Below are 24,603 nucleotides of genomic sequence, written 5' to 3' on the forward strand. Positions count from 1 at the left end.
GGGATGTGCCCCCCTCCCTTCCCCTCAGGGAGGAGGCACAAAGAGGGTGTAGCCACCCTCAGGGCTAGTAGCCATTGGCTACTAACCCCCCCAGACCTAAACACGCCCTTAAATTTAGTATTTAAGGGCTCCCCTGAACCTAAGAATTTAGATTCCTGCAACTTACAAGAAGACGAGGACTGCTGAGCTGAAAACCCCTGCAGAAGAAGAACAGAGGACACCAACTGCTTTGGCCCCAGTCCTACCGGCCTGTCTCCTGCCTTCCAAAGAAACCTGCTCCAGCGACGCTTTCCCCAGGACCAGCGACCTCTGAATCCTCAGAGGACTGCCCTGCTTCAAGAAAGACTAGAAACTCCCGAGGACAGCGGCCCTGTTCCAAAAAGACTGCAACTTTGTTTCAGAGGAGCAGATTTAAAGACCCCTGCAATCCCCGCAAGAAGCGTGAGACTTGCAACACTGCACCCGGCGACCCCGACTCGACTGGTGGAGAACCAACACCTCAGGGAGGACCCTCCGGCGACTCCAAGACGGTGAGTAACCAAAGTTGTCCCCCCTGAGCCCCCACAGCGACGCCTGCAGAGGGAATCCCGAGGCTCCCCCTGACCGCGACTGCCTGACGCTGAAATCCCGACGCCTGGAAAAGACCCTGCACCCGCAGCCCCCAGGACCTGAAGGATCAGAACTCCAGTGCAGGAGTGACCCCCAGGAGGCCCTCTCCCTTGCCCAGGTGGTGGCTACCCCGAGGAGCCCCCCCCCCCCCCCCCCCTGCCTGCACCGCTGAAGAGACCCCTTGGTCTCTCATTGAAAACCATTGGAAACCAGACACGTGTTTGCACACTGCACCCGGCCGCCCCGCGCTGCTGAGGGTGTACTTTTTGTGCTGACTTGTGTCCCCCCCCCGGTGCCCTACAAAACCCCCCTGGTCTGCCCTCCAAAGACACGGGTACTTACCTGCTGGCAGACTGGAACCGGGGCACCCCCTTCTCTCCATTGAAGCCTATGTGTTTTGGGCACCTCTTTGACCTCTGCACCTGACCGGCCCCGAGCTGCTGGTGTGGTAACTTTGGGGTTGCTCTGAACCCCCAACGGTGGGCTACCTTGGACCCAAATCTGAACCCTGTAGGTGGGTTACTTACCTGCAAGAACTAACAATACTTTACCTCCCCCAGGAACTGTGAAAATTGCAGTGTCCACTTTTAAAACAGCTATTTGTGTTTTATGTGAAAAGTATATATGCTACTGTAATTATTCAAAGTTCCTAAAGTACTTACCTGCAATACCTTTCAAATGAGATATTACATGTAGAATTTGAACCTGTGGTTCTTAAAATAAACTAAGAAAAGATATTTTTCTATACAAAAACCTATTGGCTGGTATTGTCTCTGAGTGTGTGTTCCTCATTTATAGCCTGTGTGTCTGTACAACAAATGCTTAACACTACTCCTTTGATAAGCCTACTGCTCGACCACACTACCACAAAATAGAGCATTAGTATTCTCTTTTTGCCACTATCTTACCTCTAAGGGGAACCCTTGGACTCTGTGCATACTATTCCTTACTTTGAAATAGTGCATACAGAGCCAACTTCCTACAGGCTGCCACTACAGCAAGGCATTTTGTAAAGACTCTTGGCGCTGTTATTCCGAATGGCAACACTTTGAACTGGTAATGTACCCCTTGGATTACAAACCTTAAGTATCTTCTGTGTGAAGGATCTATGGGTATATGGAAATACGCATCCTTGAGGTCTAATGTTGTCATGTAGTCTTGTTGTTTGAGCAAGGGGATTACGTCCTGAAGTGTCACCATGTGAAAGTGATCTGATTTGATGTAAAGATTTAGTGTTCTGAGATCTAAAATAGGTCTTAGAGTTTTGTCTTTTTTGGGTATGAGAAAGTAAAGGGAGTAAACCCCGTTCCTTTCTGATGATTTGGCACTAGTTCTATTGCATCTTTTTGCAACAACGCTTGGACCTCCAGTTGTAATAGATCCATGTGTTGTTTGGACGTGTGTTTTCGGTGGGACATTTGGAAGGAATTGTAGGAATTCTATGCAATAACCATGTTGGATTATGGCTAGGACCCACGTGTCTGTTATCTCCTCCCAGTTCTTGTAAAAATCTGTTAGTCTCCCCCCCACTGGTGTTATTTATGTGTTGGGGATTTGTGACACTGAAGTCCCTGTTTATTTTGAGGGGTTTTGGGACCATGGAACTTTCCCCTAGTTTTAGGGAACTGTCCACCCCTGTATTGTCCACAAAAACTTCCCCTCTGAAACTGGCTCTGTTATGTGGGTCTTGTTTGTGAGATTGAGGGTTCTGTGTTTTGTCCTCGAAACCCCCCTCTAAACTGTGTTTTCCGAAATGTGCCTCTGCTCTGTGGGGAGTAGAGTGCGCCCATGGCTTTGGCCGTATCTGTGTCCTTTTTAAGTTTCGATAGCAGTGTCCACTTCCGGCCCAAACAACTGCTGTCCATTAAAAGGCATATTCAGCACCGCTTGTTGAATTTCTGGCTTGAATCCTGAGGTGCGTAGCCATGCATGTCTCCGTATGGTGACCGCTGTATTTACAGTCCTTGCAGCTGTGTCTGCTGCATCCATTGCCAACCGTATCTGGTTGTTAGAGATACTTTAGCCTTCTTCCACCAAATGTTGTGCCCTCTTTTGGAACTCTTTGGGTAGATGTTCTATGAAATGTTGCATTTCGTCCCAATGAGCTCTATCATATCTAGATAGCAAGGCCTGTGAATTTGCAATGCGCCATTGGTTGGCTGCTTGTGCCGCGACCCTATTCCCGGCTGCGTCGAACTTGCGACTTTCCTTGTCGGGTGGTGGTGCATCTCCCGAGGTGTGTGAGTTCGCCCTTTTGCGAGCTGCCCCTACTACCGTGATGTCTGTTGGAGGAGGTTTGTACTTTTTCTCCACCCTTGGAGTGATGGCCCTGCCTTTCACAGGCTCTTGAAACACTTGCTTTGAGTGTTTCAGCATTCCAGGTAACATAGGAAGACACTGGTACTGACTGTGTGTGGACGACAGAGTATTAAACAAAAAGTCATCGTCAATTGGTTCTGCGTGCAGGTTGACATTGTGAAACGCGGCTGCTTTTGACACCACCTGTGTGCAGGCAGTACTGTCCTCAGGTGGTGATGGTCCCGCTGGATAACAGTCGGGACTGTTATCTGATACTGGCGCATCATAAAGATCCCATGCATCAGGATCATCTTGACTCATTCCTGTATAAGTTGGAGACTGCATCATTGGTGGAGTGGCTACCAGTGATGGTTGTGGTGATGGTGGCAGAGTTATTTGTTTTGCCACCTTTGCTTGTGGTTGCTTGTCTCTCTCTTGGAAGGCAAGTTTCCTTTTAATTCGGATTGGAGGGAGAGTACTGATTTTTCCTGTCTCCTTCTGAATGTGGAGCCTTCTTTGAGTGTAATCTGGCTCCCCTGCCTCTAGCTCCTGTCTGAATTTGTGTCCTTGCATCTGTGAGGACAGGCCCTGTTCCTCTGTGTAGGAACTTGGTTTCGGCTCCGAGGCCGGATGTTTCGGTATCGAAACCTTTGACCGTCTTTTTCGGCTACCAAGACACTTTTTTGCCTTTCGGTGTTCCGATATCTCGGTGCCAACTTGTTTCGGTGCCGCTCTCTTGATGTCGAGAATTGCTCTGACCCGGGGTCGAGTCGGTTCTGTGCCGGTATCTCGACCGGAGTCGGATGACCTTGACACATGTGTGTCCTTCTTCAGTGCCGATGGCCGGTCACCTAATTTTCAGGTTAAGCCATGGCCTGTTGGCGGTGGCGTTCCCTGGGCTTTAGTGAATTTTCCGTTAGTCTTGGGCAAGGGCGTCTTACTCACGGTTTTCGGCGTCTGTTCAGTTTTGACCTCGTCCGAGTCCGAATCCGTGATGGAGAAGGTTTCTTCTTCCTCCAAGTCTTGGTGTCCTGACGGCGCTGACGCCATTTGGAGTCTTCTTGCTCTCCGGTCTCTTAGCGTTTTTCTCGACTGAAATGCTCGACAGGCCTCCTCTTTGTGTTCGGGAGACAAACACAAATTACAGACCAGGTGCTGATCTGTGTAAGGATACTTGTTGCAACATTCGGGGCAGAAGCGGAATGGGGTCCATCCCATTAGCCTTGAAGACGCACGTGGTCGGGCCGACCAGGCCCCGCGGGGAATCGAAACCCCAAAGGGCCATTGGAGCTCTTCAAAAGTCGGTGTTAATCTGCGTTAACTAACACGATACCGAACGCAAACAATACCATCGAATTTTCCGAGATTTAACTAACTTTCCAAACCGAAACACGGAGCGAAGAGGAACACGTCCGACCCCGATGGCGGAAAGAAAACAATCTAAGATGGAGTCGACACCCATGCGCAATGGAGCCGAAAGGGGAGGAGTCCCTCGATCTCGTGACTCGAAAAGACTTCTTCGAAGAACAACAACTTGTAACACTCCGAGCCCAACACTAGATGGCGGGATGTGCACAGCATGTGTATCTGCAGCTACACATGCCATCGAACCTATATATATATATAAAAAATTATCTTTTGGTGGCCAAGTCCAACAGCTAAAGTCAACTCAACTAGAGAGTCTGCTTCTTGCCACAGCGAACAGTTTGGGCAGGATCAGATTTAATGAGTTTTTACCTCAGACTAGAGGCCGAGCTGTGTCTCTACAAAGAACACTAAGTGATTTTGCTTAAGAAAAGGAGAAGTCCCTATAATAAAAGGGAATCAGCTGTCTAGACTGATTGATATCAGCAGCACAGCACGAAGGATATCACCATCTTCTGCAGCACAAACACAGACTCCAAATGACCCAAACACTCACCTGTCTATATATAGATCATCCTTCCAACCAGTCCCACTCATCATTAGGCTAATGGTCCCAATTAGGGTGACTGAAGAGACATTTTACAGGGGAATCTGAGAAGAATGTCTACACAAGGGTATAAAGTTTTGAATCCAGACATCAATCATGCACTCCATTATCAATCGCCACATTTCCTGGATTGAGAAATCAGTACAGCACCCCTACCAATATCGGACTAACTCAGATGTTAACAGAAAACATTAATAAAAGTTAATGTTTTAAGTGGGCTGCCATAATGGTCAAACTCATTGGGGAAAAAACATACATGTGTGTTCAGAAACGCACCTGAGTAAGTTTAGTACTTTTGAATGTAGCCACATTCCACTTTTCTCCACATGTTTTTTGAGACTTGTATTCTGACTAACTTTTAATTGAATCCTTGAATGTAAATAATAATGTAATCCATCCTACAATGCATCAGTACAGGTGACCCCAACACACCAGTGGTAAAAATACCTACCACAGATACTCACCAGTAAACATTTTCTGAGGACCCTTAAAAAAGGCCTCAGAGCCATGGCTGTGGGTCTACCCAGAGAGTCTCTCTGAACAGCTGTTTGAATTTCAAGGAGCACCAAATGGTCTTCAGTTTATTTTTAGTTTTATACAATAACTACAGATGGCTATTAACATTTTTACTGAATTTCCTTAGTATAAATTAATGTCAAAGAGCTGGGCAGGGGGGGGGTTAAGTCCTCCATAATACACAAGTCTTGCGGAGTGTGCTAATGTGTGTTTTGAGTAGCCAGTCTTACAAAAAAAGGAAACCACTGAATGCAAGACAGATGCAGTCGCTTGCGAGCATGAGACAAGGAACTGAACTCTTGTAGATAGAAAGGATTAAAAAAAAGGGAAAGAAAATGGTTAGATCTATAAGAAATTCAATGTAATCTTTGGCATGAAGGGAGGGGGGGGGAGTGTACATTACTGTAGAAAATCTGCCTTTTCTGCGTAGTCCCCGTCCACTGATTTTTCACCTTTTGTTGAGTGAAAAACTCTATGCGATACCCTTGCAGCCCAGCAGTAAACTGCCTGTGCTCTCTCTAACTATGGTGGTTAATTGGCTGATTTCTGACTGCCACATTTAACTTGTCTGTAAGTTTGTGGTGTTTGGTGGAGAAAGCACACCAAGGCCCGAAGTTAAATGTCACTAGCGGACGGCAGCACCTATTGTGCCATCCACTAGAGTGGCAGTGCAAACATGTTTTCAGGCCTTCAACTGTAGTCGGACTGTAACAATGCAAACCGTGCACTGCAACCTGTCACAATAAAACCTTTGGTAAAAACCACCATTTTCTATATTAGTAGGTCACCCCTATGTAAGCAGCGTATCCCACAAAGGAAGCATGGTATTTCAAACATGTAAAAAGCCCATACAAACCAAACCCCTACAGTAACAAGGCCCTAAAAGCTATTTGCACTGTGGCAGGCCTAGCTGTCCCCGTCCTATGTAGACCTCACAGCCATATGTCTCTCAACCCCCCCCCCCCCCCCCCCCCCCCCCCCCCCCCAAGGCAATTTTTTTTTATATGAATATTCGAAAGCCCCTGGATGGACCAAGTCCCAAGGATTGCCATTTTTAACTGGGGTCAGGGAATGGTGCCACCATCTCCTCTGGTTTAACTGTAATGCGGGGGAGGGGTGAGTGTCCACCCACATCCCCCGTCACTTCACCAGAAGCTTTAAAAATACCTCCGATGGCTGAATTAAAATTGGGGATCTGCTTTGGACCCCCTTTCCCAGGGACCACCACCTCCCTGTGATAAAAAGCATTCTGTGTGCCGGGGGAAGGGCCGTGGCCCTCTACAGCCTCAGGGAACACCAGCTCTGCAGGGCCATTGAAAATAAGAGTGTTGGTGGGCGGCTGGCACTCCCGGGGACTTCAACCTCCCCAGCGAGAGAGCGAGACAGCCACCTTCCCAAATCCTGTGCGTTGCACGCGCGGTGGTAGTTGGATTAACGCATTCGAATGAAGATGACTTACCGAAATACCACAGGAAAGAAAAAAAAACAGTAAGGTTACAGGGACGTTCTAGTTAGGCTCACATTTTGAAAAAGGACAAAAGCATAAAAAAACACCTGTTATAGCTAGCATTATCTCAAGTAGCTATAACTTGCGCAAACAATTTCTGGCACTCACATATTTGATAACATAATTGAAGATATCAATGTAACAATTGCAGTCAAATTGGACAAAAAAACCTACATAATGGGGATGCATGCTATAGTTACTCGAGATAACTAACTAGAACAGGTGATTTTCTATGGTTTTGTACGTTTAAAAACATGAGCCTGACTATAAAGTCCATGTAACCTCTGTTTTTTTGAGTGAAATTATATATTTTATATATGCAGCACATGTCCAATTAATGTTACCTTGCAATCCAATAAGGATATTGGCCAATATGTCAGGACCAGCGGCGTCATTAAATTTATATATATAGATGGGTAGATCAACTCCAATATTTATGGGTTTTTTTATATTTGTTTTTCTCTTGCTTTTGGCACTTACAAGCACGCTCAGTGAGACTAGAATTAAGGATTTCATCCATATCTGACGGAATCTACTTAATGACAGTATTTTTGATTGGCTTCAGCTGCTCAGGAATAAACAAAGGGTATTTATCAGAAATGACTGATAGAGATTAGGTTTTCTGATAAGAGGGTTCTCGGTCACGGGGGTTTGAGCACATTACACGGACATTAGAAACTACTGTAACTCTTATCTATGGGAAATCTACTCTAACAATATTTCTGATCCACCCAGTAGAATCAGTAATGCAAAGAGGTGTTTAATGGTACATAATTACTTTCTGGCTTTGAGCCATTCCTAGAGACGATATATATTTTCCACATGTGTTCTACGGTAAATGTCAAGTTCAGGCTCAGCGTCTTGCCTACTAAATCCAATACATCGAAATAGGGGAAAAAAGGCAGTTAGCTATCTGATCTTTGGGATTTCAATACTGGAATATTGAGACTATTATCCATCTTATGTTAATCTATTCTTTAACGTGAACCTATCTTAGAAACAGGCTTCACCCTCTAACGAAGGTATATAATATTACAAATTATGAGGGTGCCTTATTGCCGTACACTACTGCTTGGAAAAAAGAAAAAACATTTAGTTTACCGTTTGCTCAGATCTCGGCTGCATAGGTCAGAACCAACCAACTCAAGAGACACTAATATAAAACACTTCACATTTATGTGTGCTATACTTTCGGCACATTTCAAATGTATGGGCTGACAACTGAAATCGTGCTCTGGATGAACAACTGACTAAATCGGATCTCCAGGAAGATCACATCACCAAGTGACTCCACCTGATCATCAGGAGAGGTAGGACAGACACTCACACACAACTCCCCTAATAACCTCAGGATAAATCAACAACAGACTCGACATGAGCACCATCGCCTCATGCCGCAAACTCTTTGAAAATGCTGAGAAAGATTTTCATATTGCTCCCAATCAGCACCCAGAAAACTGCACACACGCCCTAGTCACAAGCCAGCTGGACTACTGAAGGCTATCTAGGCCACGATTTAAAAAAAAAAAAAAAACACACACACCAAACACTCGCTAAAAAAACTGCAGACCATTCAGAACGTGGCAGCCAGATTCATTCTCAAACTACCACACCGCACTACAGCTGAAGGAGGCTCCACTGGCTCCCCATCCACAATCTAGCACAAATCAAATTCCTCACAAGATTTTCAAGGAATACCTCAACAATCACATCTGCTTTCAAAAACTTTGCAGACACATCCGCTTTTCTGGAGTACCTCTTGCGCAAATCCCATACATGAAGAAAACCAGATCCTGCGGTCAAGGTTTCTCACCTACATCATCCTAAAGCATGAAACAACCTTCTACTTCCTGAATTACGCTGGAAGCTGAAGACCCAACTAAGTAGTCCACTAGGCCTTGGGTGTGGCTACACTCACATGCTCAGTGCCAGGATACCCTTCCAAGTGCTAGTGCGCTATAGAAATTGGCACAACTTAAAAAGAATTAAGCAAAGCCAGAGTCATGCGGTATTACATGAACAAGTAAATTAATCGTCTCAGTCATTTGTGAGCCCTAGGCAATCATCCATGCAATAGGTAGGAGTGTGACTGAGGCATGCAACTGCTGTTTAAACAACCAAGCACACAGAACATCAGTTAGCACCATATGTGCGAAACCTGCTTCAGAATGGTTAAATCCCTTATATTCTCACATCTAGATGGTGATATCAGTCTGCTCCATGGCCTCCCAGACTCCACAGTGGAAACTCTTAAGAGTATCCTACACGTCACAGCATGTCTCATCCAGTACCTGAAAAAACATGATCTCATCATGAAAGAACTCCATTGGCTCCCCCTGCTGAAACACACCATCAAAACTAGCTGCATTATTTTCAAAGACACCACCAACTGCAGCCCCCATTATGTTGCAGAGAAGCTCACCGTCTCTGGAAGTTCTTGACTCACCCACAGCAAAGACACCACCAGACTGCAAATCAAGAAGTGTGTTTTTTTTCTCCCCCTCTACAAGACCGCAGGCCTTTTCCATCTATACACTCAGAATCTGCAACAGCATCCCTGTAAACCATAAGAGCTGCTCAAACACTACTCCAATTTAGGAAAGAGTTTAAAACTTAGAGTCCTACTTCACAATGCATTAACCAACTTCTCTCTCTCATATCACTGGTTCACTTACCGATTGTCTTTGACCCTGCACAGCACACTGCTGCCATCTGCTAGGTTTGCAGCGATATACATACAAATTGATTTATCTGAATGTGGATTCAAAACATTTACTCAAATGTTAAGAAACAGAAGAACACGCTTACAAAGAGGTTCCTGGGATGAAATAAAGCAACTGGATTAACTAGAACAGAAGGATGTGCACAATGAGGCAAGATTTGAAGAACATACTGTAAGGATGCAAAATCAATTGATGCACCTCTACCATATGGCAATTTCTTTGACAGTATTTTGAGGTGAAACAATAGTCGGCTTCGCAATTAATGTATATCTGTTTCATATTCAGGCTACCATCAAAAATTGCTCAAACAAAAGCACTAAGGACCAAATTAATCTTGAGTCTGAACTAACTTCTTGACTACATTGATGGGTTTGATGCATGCACAGAGAACAAGAGATTGTGAGAGAAAATTTGTCATTATTGCACACGTTGTAAAGCTTACCTTTCACAGACCGAAGAGATCCACGCAGTGACCTTCTAGCTGGAACATCCTCCGTGTGAAAGCCTATGAACACTTCCTGTGAAAATAGAAGGGTACATCTCAGCAACAGGACACACTGAAAGGTGAAACACTGCCAACTCAAGAAACAATGGCTGACCCTTCACTCAAGCCCAATCCACATAATGACATAGGTATACAAGACAAGCATTTCCAATGCAATCAGTCTCACATTTTCTAGAGCTAGCTACTGGCATTCTAAATTCAGAATTGGGCTTGTCTTCCTCCATAAATTAGTCAACCCTGTCTCATAATGTCGTCTTTTCCTGCCACGTTTTGCTGATCACTGGCAGCTACCAAAATCAGAAGCCCTTGAGGAGAGACAAGATGACTGCACTACCTCTGTAAACATCTGAACAGAAATTGGAAAATAAGGCTGGAAAAGTATCTTCTTTTTATTTTAAGAGAATGAAAAGTCTTGCAAGCATTCTTGCCTTGCATTTCAACGAGCAGAGCAGTCTGAAGATTTATGACCCCAATAAAGGAGTTAAGCACAATGTCGTGAGTGCTGAGAGGAAGACTCGATGCGAGGCTAAGCAAGTTTCATATCATTGCTTCTAGGTTTAGCTACATTCTACCAGAAAGGGCTTTCGTGAGCTAAGTGACCGGGTGTTTCTTTTGTAAACTACGTTTATTTTAGGAGTCAGAGGTAAACAAGGACAGCACTGGAATAAAGCCAAAACAAATGTCAGTGACATGTGAGGAAGGGAATGCTGCAATAAAACGCAGGCAGCCACTAGCCTAAATACACCCACAGAAAAAAAGGGGAGCAGCAAAAAAACAACAAGAATAGTCCGTCACAGCAACAGATACAGAAACCAAGGTGGAATAATATAGTAGTTGGTCACTGCTCTGAAACAGAAAAAGGAGAGAGAAAAGCAGAACTGACCACTAGCAAGCAAGAATTTTTAAAGGACACTGCAACCAACAAATGACATTCCTTTAAGCCAAAAGAAGTATACACTAGTTCGAACACTTACACTCGACTTAAAAATGAACACTTCTGCAGGGCAGAGGAATTAACTCCATATTCTCTCAAACGCAATCACTCCAACTAACTATACAGGCAGGAGAGAGAGTAGCTGATTAACAAACAGTCAAACAGAGGATATCTCAAGGCAAGAGGTAGGTTTGAGAGAAGAACATACACAAAGGGTGTGCTTTCTTTTGTGTTTTAATTGCATGTATACAGTGCTTACTAACCCAACAAAGCACTGCAGTGCTTTACAGAGGGTAGCACGCAACATCAATGGTTAATCAGGAAAATTGGTATTAGTACTGTGCTCTTAGGAAACTGTGTCCGTCAACATCAGACCTTTAATAGCATTTGACCAAATCGGTTTTGACTAGTTTACAGAAAGATTTAGTTTAAACCCACACCCCCACCCCACCAAGAGAACGTGACCTGCTGCTTGATGTTCACCAAGGAAAGCTCCGAGAGAACTAGCAAGGCTGCAATGCAACTGAATGGACAAGCTGAAAGGTGTGACTTTGGAAAGGGTTATACTCTTGTATGTGAGGGAACTGGTGTATAGACTACAACATCCACTGGATCAGGACTTTGCTGTGTGAATGGTGACAACCATTTCAGATCAAGTTCTAGTACTTTTTTTTTTAGTGGTGCCTGCAGCAGACTAAAGGCAAAGCAGAGCATGAAGGACCGTAAATGTCTCCAAAAGATACATTTACCCTCATGTAAATTATCCTACTGTGCTCCTTAAAGCCACAGCAGGTGCAAGGAAACACAGCAGCAGCAGCACTTGGAAAAGGGAAGCAGCTCAAACTAGAACCACATATACAGCATTACAACGTCAAATGTTCGCAGAATTTTATGTGTTCAGTGTTAAAGACGAAGGTTTCCAAATGAATATCTGGAGAAAAACAAAACCCTAGACAATAAAGTCCACCTGCAACATGTCACTACGAGAAGCATGACAAGACTATGCAAATCTAATAGCAGATTATAAATAAATCGAATTAAAAGAAAGCAGTAGCGATTATGCACAAATATAACGTATAAGATGCATACAAAACAGCTCCTGGAAACCAAACAACGAAAAAAAATCCAAAAATAACCTCGAAATACAAAGACTGGCAGAAAGGGTTTTGTTAAAACAGCTAAAGTTGAAGACCTCTTCAACAATTAGACTGCCTCAATAGTCACCTCAGTTTCATGATGTACCTTCCTCTTTCTCACAAATCACTACCCAGTGAAGGAACCTTGGTGGTGTAGCATTTAAAACATTCCGACCAAAAAAAAAAAAAAAAAAAAAAAACACACCACACTCCAGGCAACGGAAAAGATAATAATAGGTCTCGGCAGTACCCAAGCTACTGTCCTTGTCAATGTGAATGCCTGTGGACCATGTTATCTAGCAGCACTTCTGCATCGCTAAGTCATTAAAAACAGCATTATAATGCGGCCAGCGCAGGTTATGTCATGGTGCTCTTCTTTATGTGAGAAAGGGGGGGGACGAAAAAGCCTGCGTCTGCTCAACATCCTGCAATTCTTGGCAACTCCATTACACTTTCTCCCCCCCCCACTCGTGAGACTAAATGGGTTATTGTGTGATGTAACTGGTGAGCATGTCAAACTGTCCAATACCATAACTTTGGATTGTGTTTGTACTCTGGAAAACTGTAAAGCAAAAGTTAACAATTTAAATTAAATAAAAAAAATAAAAGAAACACACACCAGCTTCGAGGGACATAGTTTGGGGGGGGGGGGGGGGGGGGGGGGGGGTATTTACAGCGGTGAAATTATTCAGTAGCCAGAGCGTATGCATTCACATAAATTGATGTTTTACAGTACAGCAACATGGATGCTTTAGCATGGCAAGCGCAGTCTTTTACGTTAATGTGCTCAATGGTCATGGAGGTTCATTTTAAAAGAAGTAAATCAAATTGCTGTGGTAAAGTTATTCAGAGACCCAGGTGTATGAATCCACTAGCACAACTGTATGCGTCCACTACGAGGCGACATGGATGTTGGAACGAGAAGGTGACCCCAGACATCCATCTGCTGGAGGGGACAGCACAAACAAAAACTAGACACTGAATGGGTGACAAAAATGGCACTGAATATGCTCATGGTTACTGCAATTTGTCTATAGTAATTGTCTTGTTATATCTTTAAATTGGTGGGCATATAAATTGCATAAACTAGCAATACTTTATAGCTTAGTACTGAATATGGTGTCTTGTGTTTCCTTTTTTACCATGAGAAAGTATCTTTGAAGCAGTTTCTTTCAATAGGTTTACATCCACAAATTGCATGCAGCCCTGTTATAACCCCTAAAATCTGCATGAAAAAAAATGGCTTTCCATCACTTCCATCTCCCACTCTAAAAATATCATTCCTAACTGCCTTAAGGCTCTTTGGGAACCATAACAATATCCTAATCCCAGCTAAGAATTGTGTCTCACCTGCCACCTGCCTATTCCCCCCCCCCCTCTCCAATGATCACATCTATGTCGACCATTAACACAGAATGCATGGAACGAGCATGCAAAGCTAACCCAAATAATAAGCTGCCTGACCACTAATTTGGCTCCCAAGTAGCGTGCTACACGCCGCAAAGCACTTCGACACCTCGTCATGGGTAGTAAGCACTAGAAAAATACAAATTATACAACACTGATTCAGCTATGAAAGAACGTGCACACTTTGGTGAGCTCATGTATAATGGACACAGAGCAGTTCATCCGTTACATTAATTTGCTAAATAGCCATAGCACATCATTTTTAAAGAACCAAACAAATTGAATGCTGTGAATAATTAGCAGCCCACTTGTTTGGTGTGGCGAGACTGCACCGTAGTAGGAACATCTATGTAAACTATTGTGTGGTGAAATTAAGCAATCAGAAGGTGAAATTGCATACATGCTCTAGGAAGCTGGCCTTGTGTGTGGTAAGCACCTATGGTGTTATCACCTTGTACCAGGTCCAGATATCCACCATTAGAAATGTGTAGGTAGAGCCTAGGAAGCTCTAGAGGAAGCTGTGGATGAGCAGCCAAGGATTATCTAGTAGACATGCAAAGCTTATGCAATACTATTATAGTCACACAGCACTTAAACACATGAAAGAACCACACAGTGTTACAAAAATAAAGGTACTTTAATATAGCAACACAAATACTAGAACACAGAATAGGCAATCTCCCAACTGGAGGTAAGTAAACACACTACAACATACACATTAGCGATCAGTAAATAGCATAGAGAGCAATTATAAGCATGGGTAAAAGCAATAGCAAATAGTGAGGGCCCTAGAGGACTGCCAAACCATATACTAAACAAGCATTTGCAATGCAATAGGTGTCGCATTTGCTCGAGTTAGAGCTATTGGCATTGTGAATGCTTAAGTGGACTATTCTTGCCACATACATTGTTCAACCCCGCCGTATAATTTGGCCTTCTCTGCCACATAATTGGCCCTGCTTATAAGTAAAGCACTGACATTAACCTTTTTCCTATATGCTTCAAAATTAATGCCCACTTACGGAATGGTACTAGCGAACTAGATTGAGCAGGGTGGGTTATAGTAGCATAGGAAACGAAACAGGCGCACACAGAAAATGTTCAGGAGCTCGGGTGGGTTGGTGTTGCATGGGAAACCAAACAGGCACACACAGAAAATGTTTAGGAGCTCGGGTATCTTCACAGGGGCCATCACAGTAGGTTTTTCCAAGCCTCATTTGAAGCACTGACAAGCCTTATTATGCTGTCTGCAAATGGCGTGGGCTCTGCATAATTATCGTAATTTTTTTTTATTTTTAAAGTGAATGCTGTGTGTATTTGCAGAAACATTATGGCGATAGCGGAGGGCGTAGGCTTGGCTCTCCCATATATTTGTGTATCAAAAAATAAAAATAAATAAATCATACAAAGAGCGGGGGCAAGGGAAAGCTGGCCCTCGAAACGCCACCGTCTGCTGTTTTATGTTTGCAGAGGGAGCTAAGTGGGGAAGGGAGGCTTCTGGAGGACTTGTCAGAGGAAGAGTGGCTGCTCTGAAACACACATCCACAATATAAGACGAGCAGGCAATAACTGAAGAAAAAAAAAAAAAAGTCCCCTACGAAAGAGATAAACAGGGCAAAGTGTAACTATACAGTAGTTGGTCATTGCTCTGAAAGAGAAAAACCGAGGGACAAAGAGGCATAAATGACCACTAGCGAGCAAGGATTTTTAAAGGACACTTCAACCAACAAATGAAATTGCTTTAAGCCCACAGTATAAGTATACAAGAGGTTGGACGCTTAAGCTTGACTTAAAAAGTGGAATGTGAAGGGCAGTCCCCCACCCAAAGAAGTGGGATCAGTAGAAGAGAACTGGAGGAACTAGGAACCCCAGGAGGTGAGAACCACAGTGAACCCGGTGACCAGAAGAGCAAAGGTTGTTTTCCCAAAACCAACAGGAGGACTTTGGAAAAGGTTTATGCGAGACCCAACCAAGACTGGAAGAACCCGAAGGTGGATCCTGATAGAACAGGACCTGCAAAGGAAGAGGACCACGTTAAGTTCGAGTTGGAGTGTCCGGTGGTGGAAGTAGTCACTACCCACCCTTTTGTGGATGCAGGACTAGACGGATGACGCTGCAGTGTAGCACAGGAACTAAAGAGAAATCCTAGAAGTAATGCCCCACATCGGCGGTTGAGATGCAGTCGGTTAGTGGTGCTGGAAAACACCAACAAACCTTGGCAAATGCAAGAGATGCAGCCAAGGTTTTCAAGACTGAAGAGACCAGCAATGTCCGGGGGACTCGACCCAAGGAGGGGAGTCCGAGGTCACCCTCAGCAGCTTGAAGAGTCACAAGAAGAGGAGGCATCCCCCACAAGCAGAAGGCACAATGAGGCCCACTCGCCACACCTGAAGAGGAGTCCCACATTGCTGGAGCAGCAGGCAGAAGACTGAGCAATGGAGAAGTAGTGCTGGGGGCCCAGGCTACATGGAGCCTGAAGATCCATTGGAGGAGGAACAAACAAGACTGGTTATCTGCAAGAATTTTAGTGCACAGGGGTATTGTCCTTCAAGAAGGGGCAAGGGCTTACCATCACCCAAGTTGGGCAGCTGGTAGAGAGGACCAAGGGTACCACTCCAGACCACCACCTGTGATGCAGGATCCATGCAGCTCCAGAGGAGAGAAGTTTCATACAGCAGGTTGTCGCTGCAGTCTGTGCCTGCAGATGCAGGGGAGTGATGCAAAGTAGTATACCACTCATTTGCAGTTTATTTGTCTGACCTGTAAACTACTAAACAAACTAGCACTATGTAATTTGCAGTCAGAACTGAATCACAGTCCTACATGAATATCAGTTAAAGAGTCCAAGTGAAACATTTAATAAAAAATAAAAAATGAGTGAGCTCACACGGTAAACTGACAGTCAGGTACAACTAAAGACACTACAACAGATGGTATACTTCGAGCAAAACATGGTTTACCCTTCATAAGCTAACAAGCTACGAAAGGTTTAACAAACAATTAGTCAGGCTTCTTGCCTTTGTCATAACGTTTTGCACTAAAAATAATCAGATCTATGGCATCAGAGAGCCATTTCCAATAAAAAGCCATCAGCCCTATAGCTTATCATTGGCTTGTCAACATAACTAACACAGCCTTGCTGATTTCTGCATAAACTTTCCCACAAGGCAACCTTCAAGCAAAACGTCATAAGTATAAATATACACAAAATTACATTCGGCAAAATAATATTCACCCCCTCCTAAGAAGGTTAAAGATTATCTAAGTGTAAGTCTTCTAGCAGCGGGGTCTGTCATAGGGGGAAACAAATACCAAAAACTCCTGACTACCACAGTAATATGAAAACCGATTTAACGCAATACAAGGCTAAAGGCACAGAAAGAAGAAATTCACCTTTAAAGCCTTTTTGGCTAAAACACTTAAGTTTTACAATAAATAAGACAGGCCTAACGTGTATGTCAATTTTTTGTAATATAAAATATAAAAAATGTAAAAAAAAAAAAAAAAAAAAAAAAAAAAAAACACACACACACACACCACACCAACGGCCTCAGACATAACTTTTTTCCACTGAACAATTCACACCTATAGGTTTCATCGTCAACTTCTCACCATAACTAAGTCAGACTTACTGTATTCCACTAAATTTCCTACATGTCAACTTCAGTAAACAGGCATAGAAATACAAATACGCTGGCAAAACTATATGTAAACCTTCCTAAAACAACACCCATAGCCTCCATTGAATCTGAGAGACTGCCCGTAACAAAAATACCTGTCACAGTAGAAGGACAATCAACCCATAAATGTCCATTTGTTTTATCATATGTTTTTCAAATTAAGCCACACCTGCTGCCTTTGCCACAACTTATCATGAACAGATCAGCCATTTTATCTTGATGGGTGCCTTGTCACCATAAACTCAGTCCAAGCGTGTATTACAAGCACTTTTGAGAGGAAGCACCCAATTTCTCACCAATCAAAACCTGCCCTAGAGAATAGGATTGAGGAGGAGTCAAAGACTTCCTCTCAAAAGTGTTTCTTAAAGCTCTTTTTTTGTTTATCGCAAGTTCAGGAGAAAGCAGTGCTCTCAACCTAAACCTTAAAAAGAGTTCCCTGATGTCAGCAGCGGAAGGACACAAGGAACATGGTGAAGAAGTTATATACTGCAGAAGTGGAACAAAACCGAACTGGAAGAAAAACCAACAAAGCAGCAAGGAAATTAGAACACGAAAGCCAAAAGAATCAAGACTAGGGGGTTGACCCAAATCCCACTATGTGTATATATTTTAATGTATTTGAGGACAGAATTTTCGATAACTAAAAGCTAAAACTGTATGTAGCTTACTTAATTATTGTTGGCAGAATATGAAAGGAGCAGCCAATGTATCTAACAAACTGAACAGGGCATATTGAAACAGGTGCCCTAGACATTCACACTGTCGTGCCAGCGCACTTCCTCTTAAAACATACCACACCAATACAACCATCTCATGAAGTCTCACCAAGTGAGCTTCTTTAGTGCTCATTCTTGTCATAAATGAGAAAGCATGCAGACGTTTGTGGAAGCTGAGGACAGCCCATCACAACTGAACATAACACCTCTCTCTCTAGCTCAAACTCTACTGTCCAGTATTCCGAAAACAATTATAGACCTATAAGCATTTTGCTTTACTATAGACACAACAAATGTCATCACAGGTCTCTTAACTGAGATTCCCGTTCATTCCCATTGTGTGTGGTTGTCTGGCTGTGGCTAAGAGCCCATACAGAGCCTGTCCATAAACCAATTTGAATCTACCCATTTATGCAACAAAAAGTGAGGGACACACATTCAAACGTAACTCCAGCACACAACATTACTTCACAAATCTGAGAAAACACATGTCCCACTACGCCACCAACAATCCATACTCTACATGGACTTTATAAGGATGTGATGCTATGGGGCAGCAACAAAGAATGGGCCAAGAACAACTTAATGGTTACATACGTGCCCCTCCTTGCAATATCCCTGCTCCTAAAGCTCTCACTAAATCCCCAAGTCAAGGATAGAAAAAAATATATATATATATGATATCTCTAACATCTAGAGCAATGGTTCCCAAACCTGTCGTCCAGGGACCCCTGGGATTCCACAAAGCTTCCTCAGTGGGCCTGTGACTGCTTAGAAAGTATTAACAGAAATTTAAAAACGGAGGCTAAAAATTAAATTAGCATCCTCGGGTTGATTCGTGGGAGCACTCTAGGTGCATCAAACAGAATATAGCATGGACGATGAGCGGTTGATGAACGCTTTTTTTGTGTCTATTATTTTGTGTTTTCAAGTCATTGACAGTGTTTCGGTTGTCAGCTCTCGCTTCCAGTGATGACTCAGTGGGGCGGGTGACCTGTATTCCAGTAATGAAGAAGGGGTCCCAGTATTGATGAAGTGGTGGTCCACAGAAGTCAAAAGGTTGGGAACCACTGAGCTAGAGAAAGAACCATCCAAGGAAGAAGGCTCATAGTGACTAGAACATCACTAGCATAACATACCATAAGTATGACATGGGTAAAGAAGTACAGCAGGAGCAGGTTAGACCAGTGGTTCTGAATCTTTTGACTTCTGAAGTCCCCCACTTTATCATTAATGGAAAAGGAGACCACCAATGAATCGTTATGGAATCAGGGGACCTGATCCTCTCCCCCAAAGTCATCCCCACGAAGACATTACTGGAAGCCATGGACCCAGTTCTAAACACCATTCATGATTTCAACCGCAAAACAATACAGAAACAAGCATTCAAACACAAACGATAACACATTTTATTTAATTTGCAGTAACATTTTAATAGGAAGGTTGGAGCTCTTCTGAAATTTTATTGAAGCTACGTACTGTCCATATTATACTCTGGTGGCCTTCACTGTTCCAACGAATAAATCTGAAAAAACTAATATGTAGCCGCCAATTTCAAATTCCTGGACATTTACAGTATGTTTTAAAATGTTCAATTGTGCATTTAGCCACCTTATTTATTAATACTTTGTTAATCTGTTAATATGATTTCATTTTCTAAGAAGTTACGGACCCAGAAGGGTCCCAGGACCACAGGTTGGCAAACACTGCGTTGGACAATTTTCTTAATTAACCAAGAGAAGTCTGAAACTGAAAAACAAAAACAAAAAAAGTCCCTAGAAAAACCAGCACATTGTTTACGGGAAAACCCAGCTTTTCAATTCAATAAACTAGAAAAACTACAGAAGGCTTGCAGGGGATTCAAAACTAGCAAATACTAGACAACGGTCTGAAACACAGACTGGAGGCAAATGCTCATTAATAACAGAGAGAGACCAATGATTTAAATGAAGTCTATCCGAAAAGTGAAACCACAATACAGCGAAGATACAAGCTTTGAGTGATCTGAACTAGAAGTGACTAAAGATTCCTGCTGAAGCCTCACATGCCAAGGCATTTTAAACGTTTACCCATGTTCTTTGTATGTACATATAATTCCTGAGAAAAATAGAGGAAAGCCTACTTCATGCATTAGTAAATAGGAGAAATAGTGACATTATATCCATATAGCACCCAAAAGGACTAGACGGAACAATGCAGCAGGAAAAAGACAGGAAAGAAAACCTACAAAATTGGCATTCACGCATCGTTTCATGTACGAGTTACTTTGTTGGCACTACTTGTCTGAGTGGTCACGTCAATACCGTATTTCTGTCCCTTCAGAGCAGTAAATTGGCTTTGACTAATCCAGATGAGCAACCTGAGTCAGGACGTTGCTATAGGAGAAAGCAGCCAAAAGGAAGGACATGCAAGGGTGCCAGTCTACTAGTCTAGCTATAGCTGTGAGGAAACCGAACTTCAAATGGCTAGATCTGAATAAACTGTCAAGCGAATGCACTGATCTCCGCAGTGAGTAGATTCATTGCAGCAATCAAAATCGAAAAACTTTTTTGTAATCACTAGCAGTTTCAAAATACACATACTCTCACTGTTCAAGTGGGGAAATTAATTCAACCAGGTGAAGTCAAATGTGTAGTTAAGTGGCAAGATTAAGACGCGGAGATCAAGGATAACTCAGCATTTGCCAAAGTACATTAATCACTCCCTGATTTTACATTTTCTGCCCACAAAGACTACACTATTAATATCCGCACAACTTAAACAGCTGTCACTTAGCCCAATAACGCGACATTAGTAATTAAGACTAAGGACGCCCCCATCCTTACTACGAGATCTCAAATTAAACTCACAATACACTTATGGATACTGACAATCATAGACCACTTCCAGAGCCTGCCACAGAGTACTCCCAACAGCGCACACGCTCCTCTGTTCCTCTCACCATTCTTAAGACTCAATAATGGGAGTCATTTGTTGTCTCTCAGAGGCAGTGTCAGCAGCAGAAAGCCCTGCGAATGTTAACTCACTCTTGACAACTGATCATACCCAGTCTCACCCTCAAAACTCCTGCCGCTCACGTCCTCCCAACAGTAAAAGTTGCAACACACAGCCCACAAATCACCAGACCTGCGCCGAAGTTGTCTTTCATACAAGAGTCACTGCTACTTAACCACTCACCAAACTATATGGTGCAACTGCCAGTATTTGGGGAAATAATTTTGTTAGTAGTTAAGCGTAAATATAAAACTTATTTTAGTTGAGCGCTAAAAATGCCACACTAGCGCCGGTTGTACCTTTTAGGAGCAATATCACATAACACATAGGCCAGTATATTTTCTCAACTACAGGTTATATGAAGTAAACGTCTGAGAGTGCGGATCCTATGCGTCTCTCAATCATTTATTCAAGTTTGAACCTCAAGCGAGGCCCACATGAAAATAACAGCTTTACAATGATCCGATACAAATATGTGCGTCTACATGTTCCGTACATGAGTATGTAGCCGATGTGCGCCTTTATCAGGATTGTGCACCGTGTTCTAAAGCGTGTGCTTTTTAAGCCCTACGTTTTAATAAGAAATTCGCGGGTCTTAAAGGACGCCAGTATGATCTGTCAAACGGAGGGAGTATATAGTTTGTGCCTGAGCATTCCTGCGGGTTCTCTGAGCAGTGAGTCTATGACTGTTGTGTGTATCTGTGGAGTCCATGGGAGACTACAGTCTGAGCTTGTGTATGGTATGCTCAAGATAGCTAAGAAAGAGCCGTATATAAATGGTGCTCTGGTAGATGCCGTCAAATGGTGGTCTACAAATGCAACTCGTTTTCATCCGTGTAGGTCCAAGCTTAAGTGCAGCGCTCTAAGACCCGTGAACATGGAGCTCGTCAGTGTGCGTTTCTGTTTAGGGCCAGTGGGTGCCTTTTAAAGCCCAAACATACTGGTGTGTATCAATGAACTTTGTAAAGGGGGATGGCGAATAGCTGGGTGTGTAAATTAAGCTTCTAGATTATGTATGTTTTATCTGTAAGTTTTTAAATAGGCTTTGCTTGAGTTCACTCGAGTCAATGGGATTCTAGGCTTGTGCATGCTTCCTACAGGGTGCCTAAGCGATGGCTCTATAGAAGGCTGTGCTAGAATGCGATGTCAGTGTGGTTCCAAAGTGGGCACCTCTCGTTTATTTTGATATGTTCCATCTATAGATGTGTCCATGGTATGACCTATATCTATACGGTTCTGCAGTGCGCACTTGTATACGCGACCCTTACAAATTCTGTAGGTGCAGTTAACACAGGCCCCGAGCGACCATCTGTATATGATTGTTATGTAGCCCTTCTCACCTCATCCTCTTCGCTGTCCCCCTGTTCCGGCGCAGGCTGCTCCCCGCCCTGCGCCTCTCCCGCCGCGCCGCCCCCTGCGCAGGCCCTCCGCAGGCGGCGCAGGCTCCCCGACAAGTCCAAAAGCCGCTGAAGGGTTGGGTCAGGCGCTGCACCAGCCTCTGGCGCAAAGAAGCCTGTCCGTGGCAGCCGCGTGCGCCGCCAGCGGCAGCCCGGGCGACCGGGAAAGCGACCCCTCGCCGGGGCCGAAGAGGACACGGAGACCCCTCCCGCTACAGCCGCCGCCATCTTCCGAGAACTACAACAACAATCTGCCGAAGCGCTGTACGGGCCTGAGCCAAGGCCGCGCGCGAGGAATCTGGGAAGTGTAGTACAAGAGCGCGGTGGGCCCGCCCACTGCTGCGTGCGTACACCGGTAGGCGACTACTGCGCGTAGAATGCAAAGGGGGCGGGGAAAACTCAGACAGATGAGCAGCGGGGCTATGTGGGAAGTGTGGTTCAGCAATAAAGACAAGCTCACCAGTCCCTCGACCAAAGGATGACCACAGACACATGAACACCTGCGCATGGCAGATTGGGAAATGTAGTCATGAAACGAGACAAGCCCACAGGGTTGTAGTGCTAAGAGAGAATGGAGTCTTGGTCCCTGGCGTTACAATAGGACCCTTACTATACATCTCCCGCTATACGAAGGGCAATGCTCATGTTAGTGAAGAAACGGCCCCTGGGAAATTCAGTTAGTATGAGACTGACTGAAAAACAGCCCCAAAGAATCAAGTGGACTTATGTGGGGGAGAGATTGTGAGGTCACAGCGCTGAGAGTGATGGGGCTTGTAGTGCGAAGATGGCCAGCGCCGCTGGGCGGCCATTACATTTGGAACCACAGTGTAAACACACCGGCTTTCCAGCACCTGGCAAAAGCCCGGTCGTTCGGCTCCTATAGGGAGCTAGAGCTTCACCCTTACGCCGCACACCCGGCGGTCTTGCTGGGAGCTCTCCTCCCGTCCCCGAGCTCTGACCAACTCCTCCAATTCAAAGTGCTCTCCTTCTGCTGCTCCCAAGGTGTCGTTTCCAGTGGGTAAAGGGGGCCGCGAGCAGCAGAACGCAGAACCTGGCCCGGGGGGAGCTCGCGCGCGCGAGGGAGGGAGGCGGGAAGGGGCCGGGCGACTTACCTCAGATGCAGCGGCTCGGTGCCGACGCCCGCGAGGAGCAGCTGCTCCGTCAGTCAGAGGCTCCCTTCTGCAGCCCCCTCGTGTGTGCGAGGAGCGACCGCGCTGCGCACCGCCGGCTTTGCTCCTCCTTCCCCCCGTGCACCCAGGAGTGCAGGCGCTGGGACCCTGGACTGCGACCGACGACGGGGCTTTCTAGTTTGCCTGTCCGCACCAGGGGCACCCGAAATGAGCCAACCTACAATCCAGCAAGGGAAGTAAAAATGATAAACTCGCCGTACCTTCAGTAGGACAGAGCACCCCTGTTTTCAACCGAGAGAATCCTTGCAGCTCGACCTTCGACGTAGAAAGCATGCAATTTAAGTGACACTAAGCAAGCGCAGGTGTTTCTTATTCGTCGACCCCGAGGGGGGAAAAAAAGTTTCAAATCAGTAATTTGAACCGCTTTTTGTGCTTAAGGTATTTCGTGGATCCACCCCGGCTACCCTTTTTATTTGTCTCTTATTTATAGTAACGATGACTCTGTGATGAGATCACTGGCCTTACCCCAGCATCAGACAATAATTTGCAAAAACAATCGGTCTAGTCTGTAAATAGGGTTCTCACCTTTTCTTATTAAAAGATCCAGGCTATTTATGTACGTTTTGCTGTTGTGCAACAGCTAAAAACTGGTAGGTGACAGTTCGTGCAACATTGTCAGGGTTATTTTGCAATTATCCCTTTATAATCATTATTAAACAAATTAGGCAACTCGTACATATCCTTTAACTTATTTTTTTCATATGTTTACTCTTTTAGGATTATGTTTCAGAACGGAAACCACCACATTTCTCTGCTTCCTTAAATATTTGTATCAGCCTGAACTTTAAAATATAGGTTAAGCTAGTAAAAAAAAAAAACAGCCGGCTGGCATCCCTGTCACTAAATGGCTTTGCCATAGCTTTTTTTGCCCTGTCATTAGTTAATGGCCTAGTGTAATGCATTTAGACAGCCACCCTATCATGAGTTTTCTATTAAAATCCATTTACGAGACAGCCATAGATGTGTATACATGCATTGTGGCCATTTTGGCATTTTTTATTTACTGTACCAACGACTGA

General features: G+C 44.3%; 1 protein-coding gene across 2 annotated transcripts in view; it reads right to left on the minus strand.

The window, feature by feature from the left end:
• The window catches only part of KMT2B (lysine methyltransferase 2B), a 728,361-nt gene extending 704,468 nt beyond the window's left edge, over positions 1-23,893 (minus strand). The window contains exons 1-2 of one of the 2 annotated variants that reach the window (XM_069201148.1): positions 23,785-23,893; positions 10,068-10,143 (exon numbers count right to left, since the gene is read on the minus strand). Coding sequence is in view for 1 of the 2 variants with exons in the window: in XM_069201147.1 (XP_069057248.1) it covers positions 10,068-10,143; positions 22,338-22,622 (361 nt within the window). In the remaining variant the exon portion in view is untranslated. Of the gene's footprint in view, positions 1-10,067; positions 10,144-22,337; positions 22,687-23,784 lie in introns of those variants that run through there. The other variant, XM_069201147.1, reaches the window with a different exon arrangement.
• Between the last annotated feature and the right edge of the window lie 710 nt (positions 23,894-24,603).

This window comes from Pleurodeles waltl, chromosome 7 (genome assembly GCF_031143425.1).
Source record: "Pleurodeles waltl isolate 20211129_DDA chromosome 7, aPleWal1.hap1.20221129, whole genome shotgun sequence".
In the NCBI taxonomy this organism is placed as follows: Eukaryota; Metazoa; Chordata; class Amphibia; order Caudata; family Salamandridae; genus Pleurodeles; species Pleurodeles waltl.